Here is a 12,646-nt window from a genome sequence, read left to right on the forward strand (position 1 = left end):
CTAAGAGCTATCCAATCTAATCCAGAAAAGAGCTAGGGCTTCCCTGCTGGTTTAAATATATGAGAGCAGAAGAGCCACACATACATTCATCCCTATGGCTCCTTAAATTCACTATTAGGATGCTAGTTCAGACACCAAGGGAATTTGTTTTCTTCCTTGGGTTGGCATTTGCACGATTAAGGCATTCCTGGAAAAGCACACTGAAGCTTTCGTTGAGATTTTCTAATGCACATTGGAGATTTCTCTAATCATGGTTATGAGAGTCTTTAATGTTATTAGCCACAGGAAAAAGATAACCTTTTAAAAGTGAATAACCCTAAGGGACAGCTGTACATGGTCTTCATGTAATGGCATGAGCCTGCCTGTAGGGGAAGGGTTACTTGTAAACAAAAATGGGACAGAAAGGCAATGAGAGCTAAACCTTGTGCCTTTCTGTACCTTATGTTAAAATAACAGTGGGCTCAATCTATCAGCAAATTCTCTTTGGTAAGCCCCATTGCAATGAATGCTTTTGCTTAGTTTCTGGTCATTCCAGGGGATTTTTCTAAGAAAACTGGATATCAATGCATATCATTGGAGATTGCCAGCACTACTTGCTTTGTAGAGAGCTCTAGATAATATTCCTTAGATCTGCAATATAGTCGTGGCTCTGGGTTGTTGTTTCCCCCCCCCCCCATGCTTCAATTGGAAGTCTGTAATATTTTATAATCTAATGTTGGGCTTTAAGAGGATTTGGCTTTCCCTAGTTATACTGCTTTATCATGGCAGAGATTAGCAAAATGAGAGGGCAGAGGTCATTATCATGACTGAAAGTCATTCTTTGCTATGCAAAATGCCTCCTTTGTATGTGTTTCTCCCTCCTTTCAGTTATGCATTGATGACACTTTCTTTTTTTAGAAAGAACATCAGATCATGTTTTTCCAGGAGACCCACCCTCCTTTTTTAAAAAAAATCCCAGGACAAGAAAAATGGTGTAATAATCCTCAGGCAAAATTATATGAAGTTCCTTGTTCTTTGGAATTATTTTTTAAAATATAAAGCTTTCCACTAAGGCTTGAAATAGTTTCCAAGACTAATGAAGGACAGACTCAAAGAATGTGGAAGATACATAAAATGCTAATTCATGGTGAATACCTTAAAAGGAGATTGCAGTTTTTCTAGGTATCATAAGAGTGGTTTACAGAATTATTTTCATCACTTTGAATCCTTGGGCCAGATTCACATGTACATGTTTATCATTCAGTGACTGATGGAAAGCCACAGACCTAGCACCATCACTAACACTTTTGTATAATCATACTTGCTATGAAGTCAGTTCAATTGCCAGCCATCAAGGTTTCCATCTGATGAGAACCAGCATTGTGTAGTGGTGACAGTTAACTAACTTCATTTATTTTCCACTATTCTCCTCAGTGTGACCCAGATTGGCTTAGAACATTCTCCTTTTCTTCATTTTTTCCTCACAACAACCCTGTGAAGTAAGTTAGGTTGAGAGTGCGTGACTGGCCCAACATCACTCAGCAAGCTTCTATGGCAGAGTGGGACTTTGAGCCTGGTGCTTGCAGATCCTAGTTTAACACTGGCCTGGACTAGGATCTGGAAGTACCAGGTTTGAATCCCACCTCTACCATGGAAGCTCACTGGATGACCTTGGGTCACTCACTCTCTCTCAGTCGAACCTACAATGTTTTAAGATGCTTTGAGTTCTTACTGGGGATAAAGGCAGGGAAAAATATATATATAAATATATATGGCTTAATGTGTCCATAATATATTTTGTCTCTATATTCCTGATGACTCTTAGTTAAAAATATCAATTTACTCTATGGGAAAACTATGTATTTCAAGTGATATAAAAGTTCCCGGAGGTGTTATATTTGCAACTTATCACAGTTGCTAGAATGTTATGAAGATGCATGTGAGAATGTATAAACTAACCCCTAATGTCTATGAACTGATTCCTTTAAAAAGTAAGTTCCAAGAGCCAAAATGAAAATCCTGCCTATGGTGTTATATCTGTATGATGACTTGTAACATTTCTATTTAACCTGCCTTGGATCTTTATTACAGCATCTTCTTACTTTACCTCAGGAGGGTCCTATTCACAATCAACATCCCCACCCCCACCCCCACCCCGAGCTTCAGGTGTTCTATACTTTACCCAGGCTTTTTACCTCAAGAACACCTTCCTTTTGAGGTTTTAATTCCATCTCTAACACTACTTGTGGTGTTTTGCCCCCTTTGTGTGACCTATATATTGCTTAACTAGAAACAGGATTTATTTTTAAGTACATAACGCATGGTGGTTGCAGGGTATTGATAAATGCAGGGCTTTTTTTCAGTGGGAACGCAGTGGAACAGAGTTCCAGCACCTCTTAAAAATGGTCACATAGCGGGTGGCTCCATTCCCTGATCTCCAGACAGAGGGGAGATTAGATTGCCCTCCACACCACCAAGTGGCGTGGAGGGCAATCTAAACTCCCCTCTGTCTGGAGATCAGGGGGCGGGGCCACCGGCCATGTGACCATTTTCTCCAAGGGCAATTTAAACTTTAAAAAACTCCCCCCTTGTTCCAGCTGACCCAAAGTGATGTCATTGTGCGGTCTTGAGTTCTTCCACTGAGTTCCACCACCTCTTTTCCCCCCAAAAAAGCCCTGGATAAGTGTATTAATTTCAGAATAGGATCATAAGCTTGGTGGTTTCAAATTAGGTATATAGACCCTTAAATGTTTATTCACAGAGCCAGTAACAAAGATTAATTTTCTACAGAAATAATAAACAGAGTCAGTCACAAAAATTTATTTCCCTCAGTTCTTCACTCACAGATTAACTCTCTCCGCTCATCACTCAAACTTCTACAGAGGCTGACTAAACTAGACATTTTGATGGACTCTCTCCTGGCAGACTAAACTTTCCCTCTGTTGCCACTTATGTTGTGTTCGTCCATGAAGCAGAACACTCAGACTTCCACACAGACTCACTGAACTAGACTGAACACTTTTTTTAGCACTCTGACCAAAACTGCAGCTCACTCCAAGGGTGCAGCTACCATCCAATTACATCATACTCCACTCATCCATTCAGCCCCCCCTCCTCCTTATTCCAGAAGTCTGAATTTCAAACCACAGTAACAAATGTTCAAAAACCCCACATTAACAGGCAGAAACGAAATGCAAACTATTTATAAGGCAAAACATTAGTTGGCTCATTTACACATGCTAGTCATTTGACGTTTCAGCTATCAAGAGATGAAGGTGCATGTGTAGATCAACTGATAGTGGCCTGATCTGATGAACTGCTGTACTCATGCTGAGTCAGTGGCTCAAAATCACTTATTAAGATCCCCAGGTCTTAGTGGGAATAGTTTGGAGAAAGAATCATGTGTTTGTCCCCTGAGACCTGCCATCAGTCGTGTCTTGGAAGGAATCTTTGCTGTTTTCCCCCATGAAGTGTAGCTCCCCTGCATAAAGGGCTTTTTCAATTTGGACACAGTAAATAGAGGAGCCCTAGGGGCTCAAACTGCAATACTTAAAAGAAAATGGAAAAGTGCAAGAACCACTACGATTTTTTTAAAAAAAATAATGAATTGCCCAATGGTAACCAATTCATAATGTATCAAGTATACCATCAAGGATTTGTTCATCTGCGCGAGCTCTGACTTGATCATGTGCCTGCAGTATCCTTCTGCTATTTACATTGACCGAACTGGACAGTCTCTGCGCAAAAGAATAAATGGACATCACTCAAAAATTAAAAATGAAAACTCTCAGAAATGAGTGGTGGAGTAATTCGACCTCCCTGGATATTCAGTAACAGACTTAAAAGTTGTAGCACTTTACCAGAAGAGTTTCAGAAGGAGGCTCCAGGGAAAAAGCTGCCGAGTTGAAATTCATGTGCAGTTTATACTATTAGGCATGGACTCAGTAGGGACTGGGCTGGTAAGCTAACTATAGAAGTAAAGGGCCCTCATAGCTTTATGTACACTGTTCAGATTCTTTCTCTTTTTCTCATTAATCAAATCTGATTGATTTGTTTCCTATTGTTGACTGCATCTTATTCTCATCTGAGTTCTGCAATGTTATGTAACATACTAAGGAAACTGACCTTCTGGCCTCTCTTTGTAAGGGTCCTCTCTCCAGCCCTTTTCTTGTTTGTAACTTTGGGTATGTATATCTCTGCCTACTGAAGATAACAGCTCATTGTATCCAATGAAGTGGACTCTGGCTCATGAAAGCTTATGCCGCAATAAATTCAACCTTAAGATGTTGCAAGATTATGTTGTTTTGATTGCAGCTGACAAACCTGGCTACCATGCAGGGATTTGATTTATACATGGATCCTGTGTCTTTCTTAGGTTTGCCTTCATGAAAGGAGATCTTAAAAACTAGCTGAGCTTCACACATTTACCAGTGGTATTCTTTGCTTTGTAAATGGTACTTGCAGTGTTTTAAATCACATCTCTTATTGTAAAACAGCAAAAACGAATTAATGAAAATAACAGCTTGCCTTCTGAACTCAAAATGCTTGTGCTTTAAATCCGCCTTGCATCATCTCTATCAAAAATGAGCATGCCATATTTAATTAAAAATGGTAGAAATATTGGCAAAGCCTATATATAATTTTGTATGTGAAAAGTGTTATTCTTGGATAGGAAGATTTTAAAAATTGGCAGACTCTTCCTTATGGAAATCATCAGTGCTAATAGGATTTTGGAAAATGCTTACTGGATAGAGGCCAAAGCATGCATCTGTGTACACAAGAACCCTATGGAGCAGTAGCTGCATCTGGTATGTACAGGTTGTGGCCTATGGTGATCTATATACTATGTAAAATATTCCTTTATAGCACTGCATTGCAACAGACTTGAATAGTAACAGTAGTGCTTTGCTCATTAGTCAAAGATGTATTTTGTAAAGGTGTCCTGCATTCTGGGTGGGTGTCCCACTCCAAATGTACAAGTTTTAAAAGTTTCATTGGAGAGCTACAAAGGGGCAAAATCTTATGAGGATAAGAAGAAATCTACTTCAGATCTACAGAAACAGGAGATAAAAGCAGGTAGGAAGTCAGTATTCATACAGTCAAGCATATGTCATACAGAAGAGGGGGGAACAGTTGGGACTATGACAAGAAAGGGGCACATGGCACAGCACATGGCAAATACAGAATGCCAGGACCATTTAGGTTCCCTGGGAAAAGCAGAAGCCTCTCTTTCCCACACCATGGTCCTAATCCAGATTAAGCCCCTGTGGTGCTTTTAAAATTTGTTCCCTGCAGCTGCTGTGCTGCTGTAGGGAAAGAAAGATGGGTCTGAAAAATCTGGACCCAACTCATTTAAAAACATGTCTAGTAGTTAACTGAGCACTGGAACAAACTACTTTAGGGAATCTGTGGAATTTCTTTCCCTGTAGGTTTTCAAGGAAAGGCTGAACAAATATGTGGTACAGAAGGTTTTGCTTCAGAGTGGGAGAATGGGTGCCTTTGATATTCATTGGGTCACAGCTTTATTATGCTAAACCATAAACACTATGTATGCATTTTGCCTGGTGTCTCCATTTTGGGGTATAAGGGCAAGGGATTCTTTTGCAAATCAAATAAACATAGTAGGTTTGTCTGTATAGTAAACAGAATCCAAGCACCATTGTATATTGCACGAATATATTCATTCACGTCCTGCATTTTTCTGTTTGGATAATGATTGTGGTAGGACAGTATCCAATTACACACAGATGTAACCTTAGAAGTGAAATGAATGAACCAAACTATGCAAAATATACCATTATAAAATTATACATCTATGTCTCCAAAAGCCAGTGAGAATCTTACTTCCTTTGCAATTTTTTTTGGACTGTTGTGAACACATTTGGGGAGTGGGTGGGCCACCCACATGTGATAGAATATCTGTCATATGTCACAATTTTGTCTGACTGTAGTATGTCTCAAACAATAAGTGAAGTGGTCTTAGGGTGTTTGGGGCTGCAACCCCCTCCCTCATCTCAGGACACTTGCAAATGAGGCTTTCTATCAGTGGACCAGATTTCTGCCTGTTCAGGGCCAAATCAGATGTGAAGTGGAAGGTCTGTGGTTTAAAACAACTTGGAAGATCCAGATTTGATCAGAGCAGCTGCATAAGGAAATGATTGTTTAAACCTTTTCCCACAGGTGAGGGGGGATGGACTTGGAAAAGGGCTCTTTCCACAGCCTGCCTTGCCCCCTCCCCGGAGTGAGGGAGAGCCTACCTGGCCAGCCCCAAGCAGGAGATGCCAGGCCAAGCCAGGTAGCCAAGCAGGGTAAGGCCAAGCTCATCCAGTGCACATTGTCATGTCACTAGAAAAAACAGCGAGTTAAGTCATTTGACTTTACTAATGACTAAATTTATCCCTATCTGTGTTACAAGTGGAGGATCACACCTCTTTTGTGGCATGTCGTACCTTTGGTCAGCGTCAGCTGGCTCTCCAGCTTCATTCCTTCCTTGATCTGGCTACATTTATCCATGCCAAAGGAGAACAATCCACTGATCAGGAGATTTGAAAATGAGTCTGCAATAGGGTTGCCAGCTCCAAGTTGGGAAATTCCTGGAGATCTGGGGGGTGAAACCTGGAGAAACCTGGAGAAAGTGGGGTTTCGGGAGGGAAAGGACCTTGGCATTGCATAATTCCATAGAGTCCACCCCCCAAAGTAGCCATTTTCTCCAGGTGAACTGATCTCTGTGGCCTGGAGACCAGTTGTAATTCCGGGAGATCTCCAGCCACTACCTGGAGGCTGGCAACCCTAGTCTGCATTTATTGCTCTTCCAATGTTGTCAATGCATTCTAACATTATAAATGTGAGAATACTTCATCTAAGTTGGGCCAAGTAAATTTACTGAACAATCCTAAGCAAGCCTACTTAGGGTCAAACTAGATATGATGAAACCAACAGGTCTGATGTGTGGCTGCTGCCACTATTTTAAAGGGATTTGAAACAGCTGTGAGAGCTCAATCCTGATTGGGCCCACTGCATGGCGGATGACATGCTTTTGTTTGCCCACCCCTAGTGCCTTTTCAAGTGCTGAAATGCCAACTTGCATTGGCTGTTTTGGTACTTGAAAATGTGCAGGGGGGACAAGAGTGCCTCAGCCCACCATGCTGCAAGCCCAATCAAATTTTGGCCTCCACAATTCAAATCACACTTTAAATCACTTTAAAATGGCAGCAACATCCACAGGTCAGACCTGCCATTCAAGGCTTATTTCCAAGGAAGGGTTCTTAGAGCTGCACTGCTATTTCACAGCATTTACTGCCCAGTTTTCTCCAAAGGGCTTGGATGTTTCAGATAAGCATATTCCTTGTAGACTGTGGAACCTTTTCGATGCATTACCTTTGAAAGGCCAGACCTCATGAAGAGGAAGAGGAGAACATGTACCCTTGTTCAATTGTCTCATAAATATGGGCCTAAAGAAAGATGCTAGTTTTGTAGTACCACTGATTTATGGCTTCCTGTTGCAAATGTGACTTGAGGATGTCATGCCTCTGACTTACATACTGCAAAAATATGAGAAGAATTAAATAAAGATCAGTTCAACATTGGGTGATGGTTATACATTAACCACATCATATTTAAATAAATTTTAACTGCCTTGTTTTCTTTTAGTACAGTAGAACCTTACAGACTAACAGAATTTATTCCAGCATAATTTCTAAATCACAGCTCAATGTCTTTCAGAATAAAAAGTTCACTGAATGTAAATAACAAAAACCATGTTTACTTAGAATATTTTCAAACTGAGCTTCCTTGATTTACCACATCTATTGCTATATGAGCAACTAGGTAAACCAGACAAACAAACATAGTTTAGACCACCAGACAAATTAATTATTGCTGAATCATAGTCTTTGCATATAAAACATGTACTGCATTCTCAGCCTTTTTGCATTCATTAAAATCTGAGGATTTTCATTTTCTAACCACCTTTGTATAGTACCATATAAGGTGAGCCATTATGATATGTAAACCTTAATGGGTTTTGATTTAGCAGAGATTTTGAGATAACAATGGCTTCTGTTCTGGATTATTAAAAAAATGTAAATTCCATCCAGTTTTTGATCCGGGTTCAGATTTGGTTTAACTCCAATCCCCTTTAATGTACTTCTAAAATTCCATTTGTATTAGATTGTCCATGTTCTAAGGTTAGCTTAGTGTACTTGACTGTATGTGTCTAAGATAAGAAAGAGAAAGAGTAAGGATAGGGCTGTTGAAAATGTGCATGGGGCTTGATCCCATGGAAATATAATTTGCATAGTACAAACCAAAACCAAAAAAACACCCCATCATTATGCAGTTGGGAAGTAATTTGCATAAATCTATACATCGAACACATTTTTTTTTAAATGAGGAGTACTTTGGAAGTAGGTACTTCTTCTATGAAATTCTACAGCATTTGCATTTTTAGAAAAAAGTCAACTAAGATAAGCAATATCTGCCATACTGACCTTGTTTCTCTACCAATATGAGAAGATAAAAGAGCAATTGATCTTTGTTGTTTAATAACAGCCTGTTTGCCCCTTTTTGTCTATAATTCCATGTATACTAAATATAGTGCAATCTTTTTGTATACCTTTAGGCTAACACTGACCTTATCTTGTCCCATGGACCTGAAGAACTTCCCCATGGATGTACAAACATGCACAATGCAACTAGAGAGTTGTAAGTAATCAGTAGCTCTTTTTTATCTATGAACTTTTTAAAAATGACCTGAATTTAGCAACATTTAAACAGCTTATCTCACATTTGGTGGTGGCTGTCAATAATTTTCAAACATCAGGTTTTCTAGTTCTTGACTTTGAACAGCATTGGGCTCTAGCCATAGCTCCATGTTAAAACACTAGCATTTCATTCATAATATTCAGGGTTGAATCTTCTTTGTTGTTTTATATTTTTAATGCTTTGTCACTTCAGAAGCATATCCAGAAAATGCACCGGATGCATGTTAGACATACAAGAAGGAAATGCCCAGCATCTCCAGTTAAAAGGACTTCAGGAAGCAGAGCCAGGAAAGAACCACTCAGAGCAGAGAGTACAAAGCTAGAGAGAACCACAATCAGATTCAGTATCAGGCAGCTTACTTATCTGTTCATATTAAGCGAATTGCATGTTCTCTGTCTTATTTATACAGTCAGCCCTCTGCAAATGTTCTATCAAGTTCTGTTTACATGGAGTGGGAGCCCGCCAGCCACACATTCCAGATTTGCACAATTGCCTTATCATGTGTATTGGGCGCTCAGATGATACAGCAATTGCATGTGTGATCCTGAGATGTGTGGCTGGCAGCCACTCAAGGTGAACGGAATGCCACATAACATCTGCAGAATAATAGTTGAAGTGAGTGAAGAGAATATTCCATAGTCTCCTTAATAACAGCACAGGTCTCTCAGAGTTTCAGGATATTACCACAGAAAGCTATGTAGTTACCACCATTGGTTTCCAGATGTATATCAGAGTTGCACATTCATTAGTATATTGTCACATATTTTTAAACAATGATAGTGTGTACAGTGCTGTCTGACAATTTAAGGTATCTGCCATTGTTGTTTTCCCATTAAAAAGTAACCAAGCTTACTCTGCCATAATTTTCCTTCCTTGGCTTCAGAGGGTGCCATTCCATTGTTATGCATTTGCTTCTTCTAGTTGGCTACACTATGAATGACCTGATCTTTGAATGGATGAGTGATGGTCCAGTGCAAGTAGCAGAAGGGTTAACTCTGCCACAGTTTATTTTGAAAGAAGAGAAGGAACTTGGCTATTGCACGAAGCATTACAATACTGGTAAGCATTTGTCTTTTCTATTTTAAATTAACAGTCGTTGCCACAAATGACAGGAGAAATTATAAATTGGATAAGATGGGGTGTGTTGTTATATAACTTAAATAAGAGACTTCCTACCATGTCTGGGGATTTTCCTAGTTGATTAGCATCAAATGTGATGCTTTGCTGTTTCGTGGTGCAATTTGAAAATGTCAGAACCAAAAAGAAATCAAATATTATTTCTAAATAACATGATTGCTTGTTATCATTTTTGAACAGTTAATTACACTCAGTTATTGAAAAAGCAGATAAGGCAGATAATACGTTTATTCAATGAATAATCAGAGTGTGGCATTCACTGCTGGTGGAGGTAGTGATGGCCACAACCACAGATAGCTTTAAATGGGAGTTAGACCAATTCATGGAGGAAAGGTCAAGCAATGGCAACTAGCCATGGTGACTAAGGGAGCCTCCATATACTGTGGCAACAAACCTCTGAATACCAGTGCTAAGAGGTGACAGCTGTGGAGGGCCTCAGCCTCTACATCCTGCTTGTTTGGCCCTCCAGGACAACTAGGTGGTCTCTGTGTGAAACAGGATGCTGAGCTAGATGGACAAGTGGGTCTGATCCAACAGGGCATCTCTTATGTGCCCTAAAGAGACCTAGAAATATTGTATCTGTTCTGTTTACAGCTGCAAGGGTGGTCTTAGCCACAGGAAAGCCCTGGGGCCCATGCTGGGAGGGGCCATGGCCCTGCTATCCAGAAGGGGGGAGGAAGAGCTACCCTATCTGAGGGTTGGGCAGCAGGCTTGTGGGGTTCACCACTGGCACCCACTTCATCTGTCTTGGCCTTGTGCAGCTGGCTTCTGGTGGTAGCAGTTCCTGCCCACCTCACACATGGCAAAGGCTATCTCTTTCTTAGCCATGGTGGGGACACAGGATGGTGAGGAGGTGGCAGTGATTATGGGGTTCCATTCTGGACTTTTGCCTGTGGCCCTAGAATTAGTAAGACCACTGCTGTACTGCTCTAGTTTTCAAGGGATATAATAAGATCTCCTAAGTGAGGTATAAACCACTGCTAGAAGGTGACAATTTCTTCCAGATATTTCTTGTTTTATACACTATGAATTTTATCTGGAATAAGAATATTTGGGACTGTTAAGTAGATATGAATGTGGCTGACACTGCTGCATGTGCCACCTCTTGTGCTGACTGGCAGTGCTGGAAGTGACTAGTGGTATAACAGTGTAGTTTCCTATCTTTCTATCTTTTCTTTCTATCATAGTTCTTCTTTGGGACCCCCATAGTTAATTTTTTATTTATTTAGTTATGTTATTTATATTCCTTTCTCACTGAATTTCAAGGTGTATTGCACAGGATAAAGCATGACCAAGTGCTGAGACATTCAATGAACAATTCAATAGGATATACATTGCAGAATTTTGAAAAGAAACATACATTTGAGTAAAGGAATACAGAGATGAAAAACTGATTTAAAAAACATTAGCAATTTGACTCGACATATTAAACAATGTGGAAACTACCCAGTAGAAGCCTACTTACATCAACAGACAGTACGCACTAGCACTGCCTACAGTTCCTGTTCCTTTACTAGAGCATCTCTTTTAACCATGTCCTTACAGCACAGCCCTACTGCCTGAGTAGAAAGCCCTCCTGAATAATTCAGTTTTGCATAGTTTGCAGAAGGCCAAGAGAGTGGGAGCTTTCCTGATCTCTTCAGGCCCCTATAAGGTTTGTGTACGGGTGGCTGTTAATTTAACCCATTTGCAGGGTGGCACCTATAGAAGGTCTTGTTCAGATTAATGAAGCTGCCATAGCCGAACATAGGGGAAGAAGTGGTTCGGCAGATATGAAGGGCCAAGGCCATGAAAGGCTTTGTATGTGATAGCCAAAACTTGAACTGAGCCCAGTACTGATGGGTAGCCAATGAAGTGACTGCAGAAAGGAGTAAAATATATGCCCAACCTAGATCCTGATAACAATTGAACTGTGGTATTCCGTACAACCTGGAATCTCCAGGGTGAATTTGAGGGGAAATTTCTGTAGAGTGTATTACAGTAGTCTAGTTTCAATGTTACCATCGTGTGAATCCAGGTGGCCCAATCAGCCACATCAAGGAAGATGGCTATCTTCCAGGCTAGACTGAATTAGGAGAAGGCCTTTTTTGCAGCTCCATTAACTTACTTCTCTAGCATTAGTGCTGGATCCAGTATAGTCTCCAGTTTCTTAACCAAATCAGCAAGGATCAACTGAACCCCATAGAAAGCAGGGAGCACATTGTCCTTCAAAATCTCTGCCTTCACAGCCCACATCACTACTGTCTTGTCAGGGTCCAGTTTCAGTTTCCTTGATCTCATCCTTCCCTTACTTCTACGTAGGAATTAAGAGGGCCACTTCTCTGTTTTTCTTTCTCCTAACAATCCCAAATGAGGCTTTCTTCAGTTTTTCTTTGACTTGGGTCACTTCATTTTCACAGTTATTGAGCTCTTCACTCTAATGCAAGGGCAATAAAAAAAGAAAGAGAGGTCCTTGAAATTTCAAAACACCTCTCAACAGCAGCTCTTTCCTGCTTCCAGAATACTCTGATCTCTTCTTTAATAAAGAAAAAAAGTGCTTATGTTTTCTCTCTGTTTTCTAGTATTATAATTTTTCAACCCTCTTTCTGTTTTTGAAGGACAGAATCAAGATGTTAGAGTCAATTGTGCCAAATGACTTAAGTCCCTAGTGGTCAGCTCCACTAAAGTAAAATGTCAGCTGAGGTAAAAACTTGTATGGTTCGTTTATGTCCTTCATAAGGGAATGAATCTAGAATGAATAATGTCAGAAGCTTCAAAAGCCATGTGC

General features: G+C 40.2%; 1 protein-coding gene across 2 annotated transcripts in view; it reads left to right on the plus strand.

The window, feature by feature from the left end:
* The window catches only part of GLRA2 (glycine receptor alpha 2), a 167,524-nt gene that overhangs the window by 47,886 nt on the left and 106,992 nt on the right, over positions 1-12,646 (plus strand). For both annotated transcript variants that reach the window (XM_054974106.1, XM_054974107.1), the window contains exons 5-6: positions 8,600-8,682; positions 9,664-9,801. In XM_054974106.1, the coding sequence (XP_054830081.1) occupies positions 8,600-8,682; positions 9,664-9,801 (221 nt within the window). The remainder of the gene's footprint in view (positions 1-8,599; positions 8,683-9,663; positions 9,802-12,646) is intronic.

This window comes from Eublepharis macularius, chromosome 3 (assembly GCF_028583425.1).
Source record: "Eublepharis macularius isolate TG4126 chromosome 3, MPM_Emac_v1.0, whole genome shotgun sequence".
Classification (NCBI taxonomy): domain Eukaryota; kingdom Metazoa; phylum Chordata; class Lepidosauria; order Squamata; family Eublepharidae; genus Eublepharis; species Eublepharis macularius.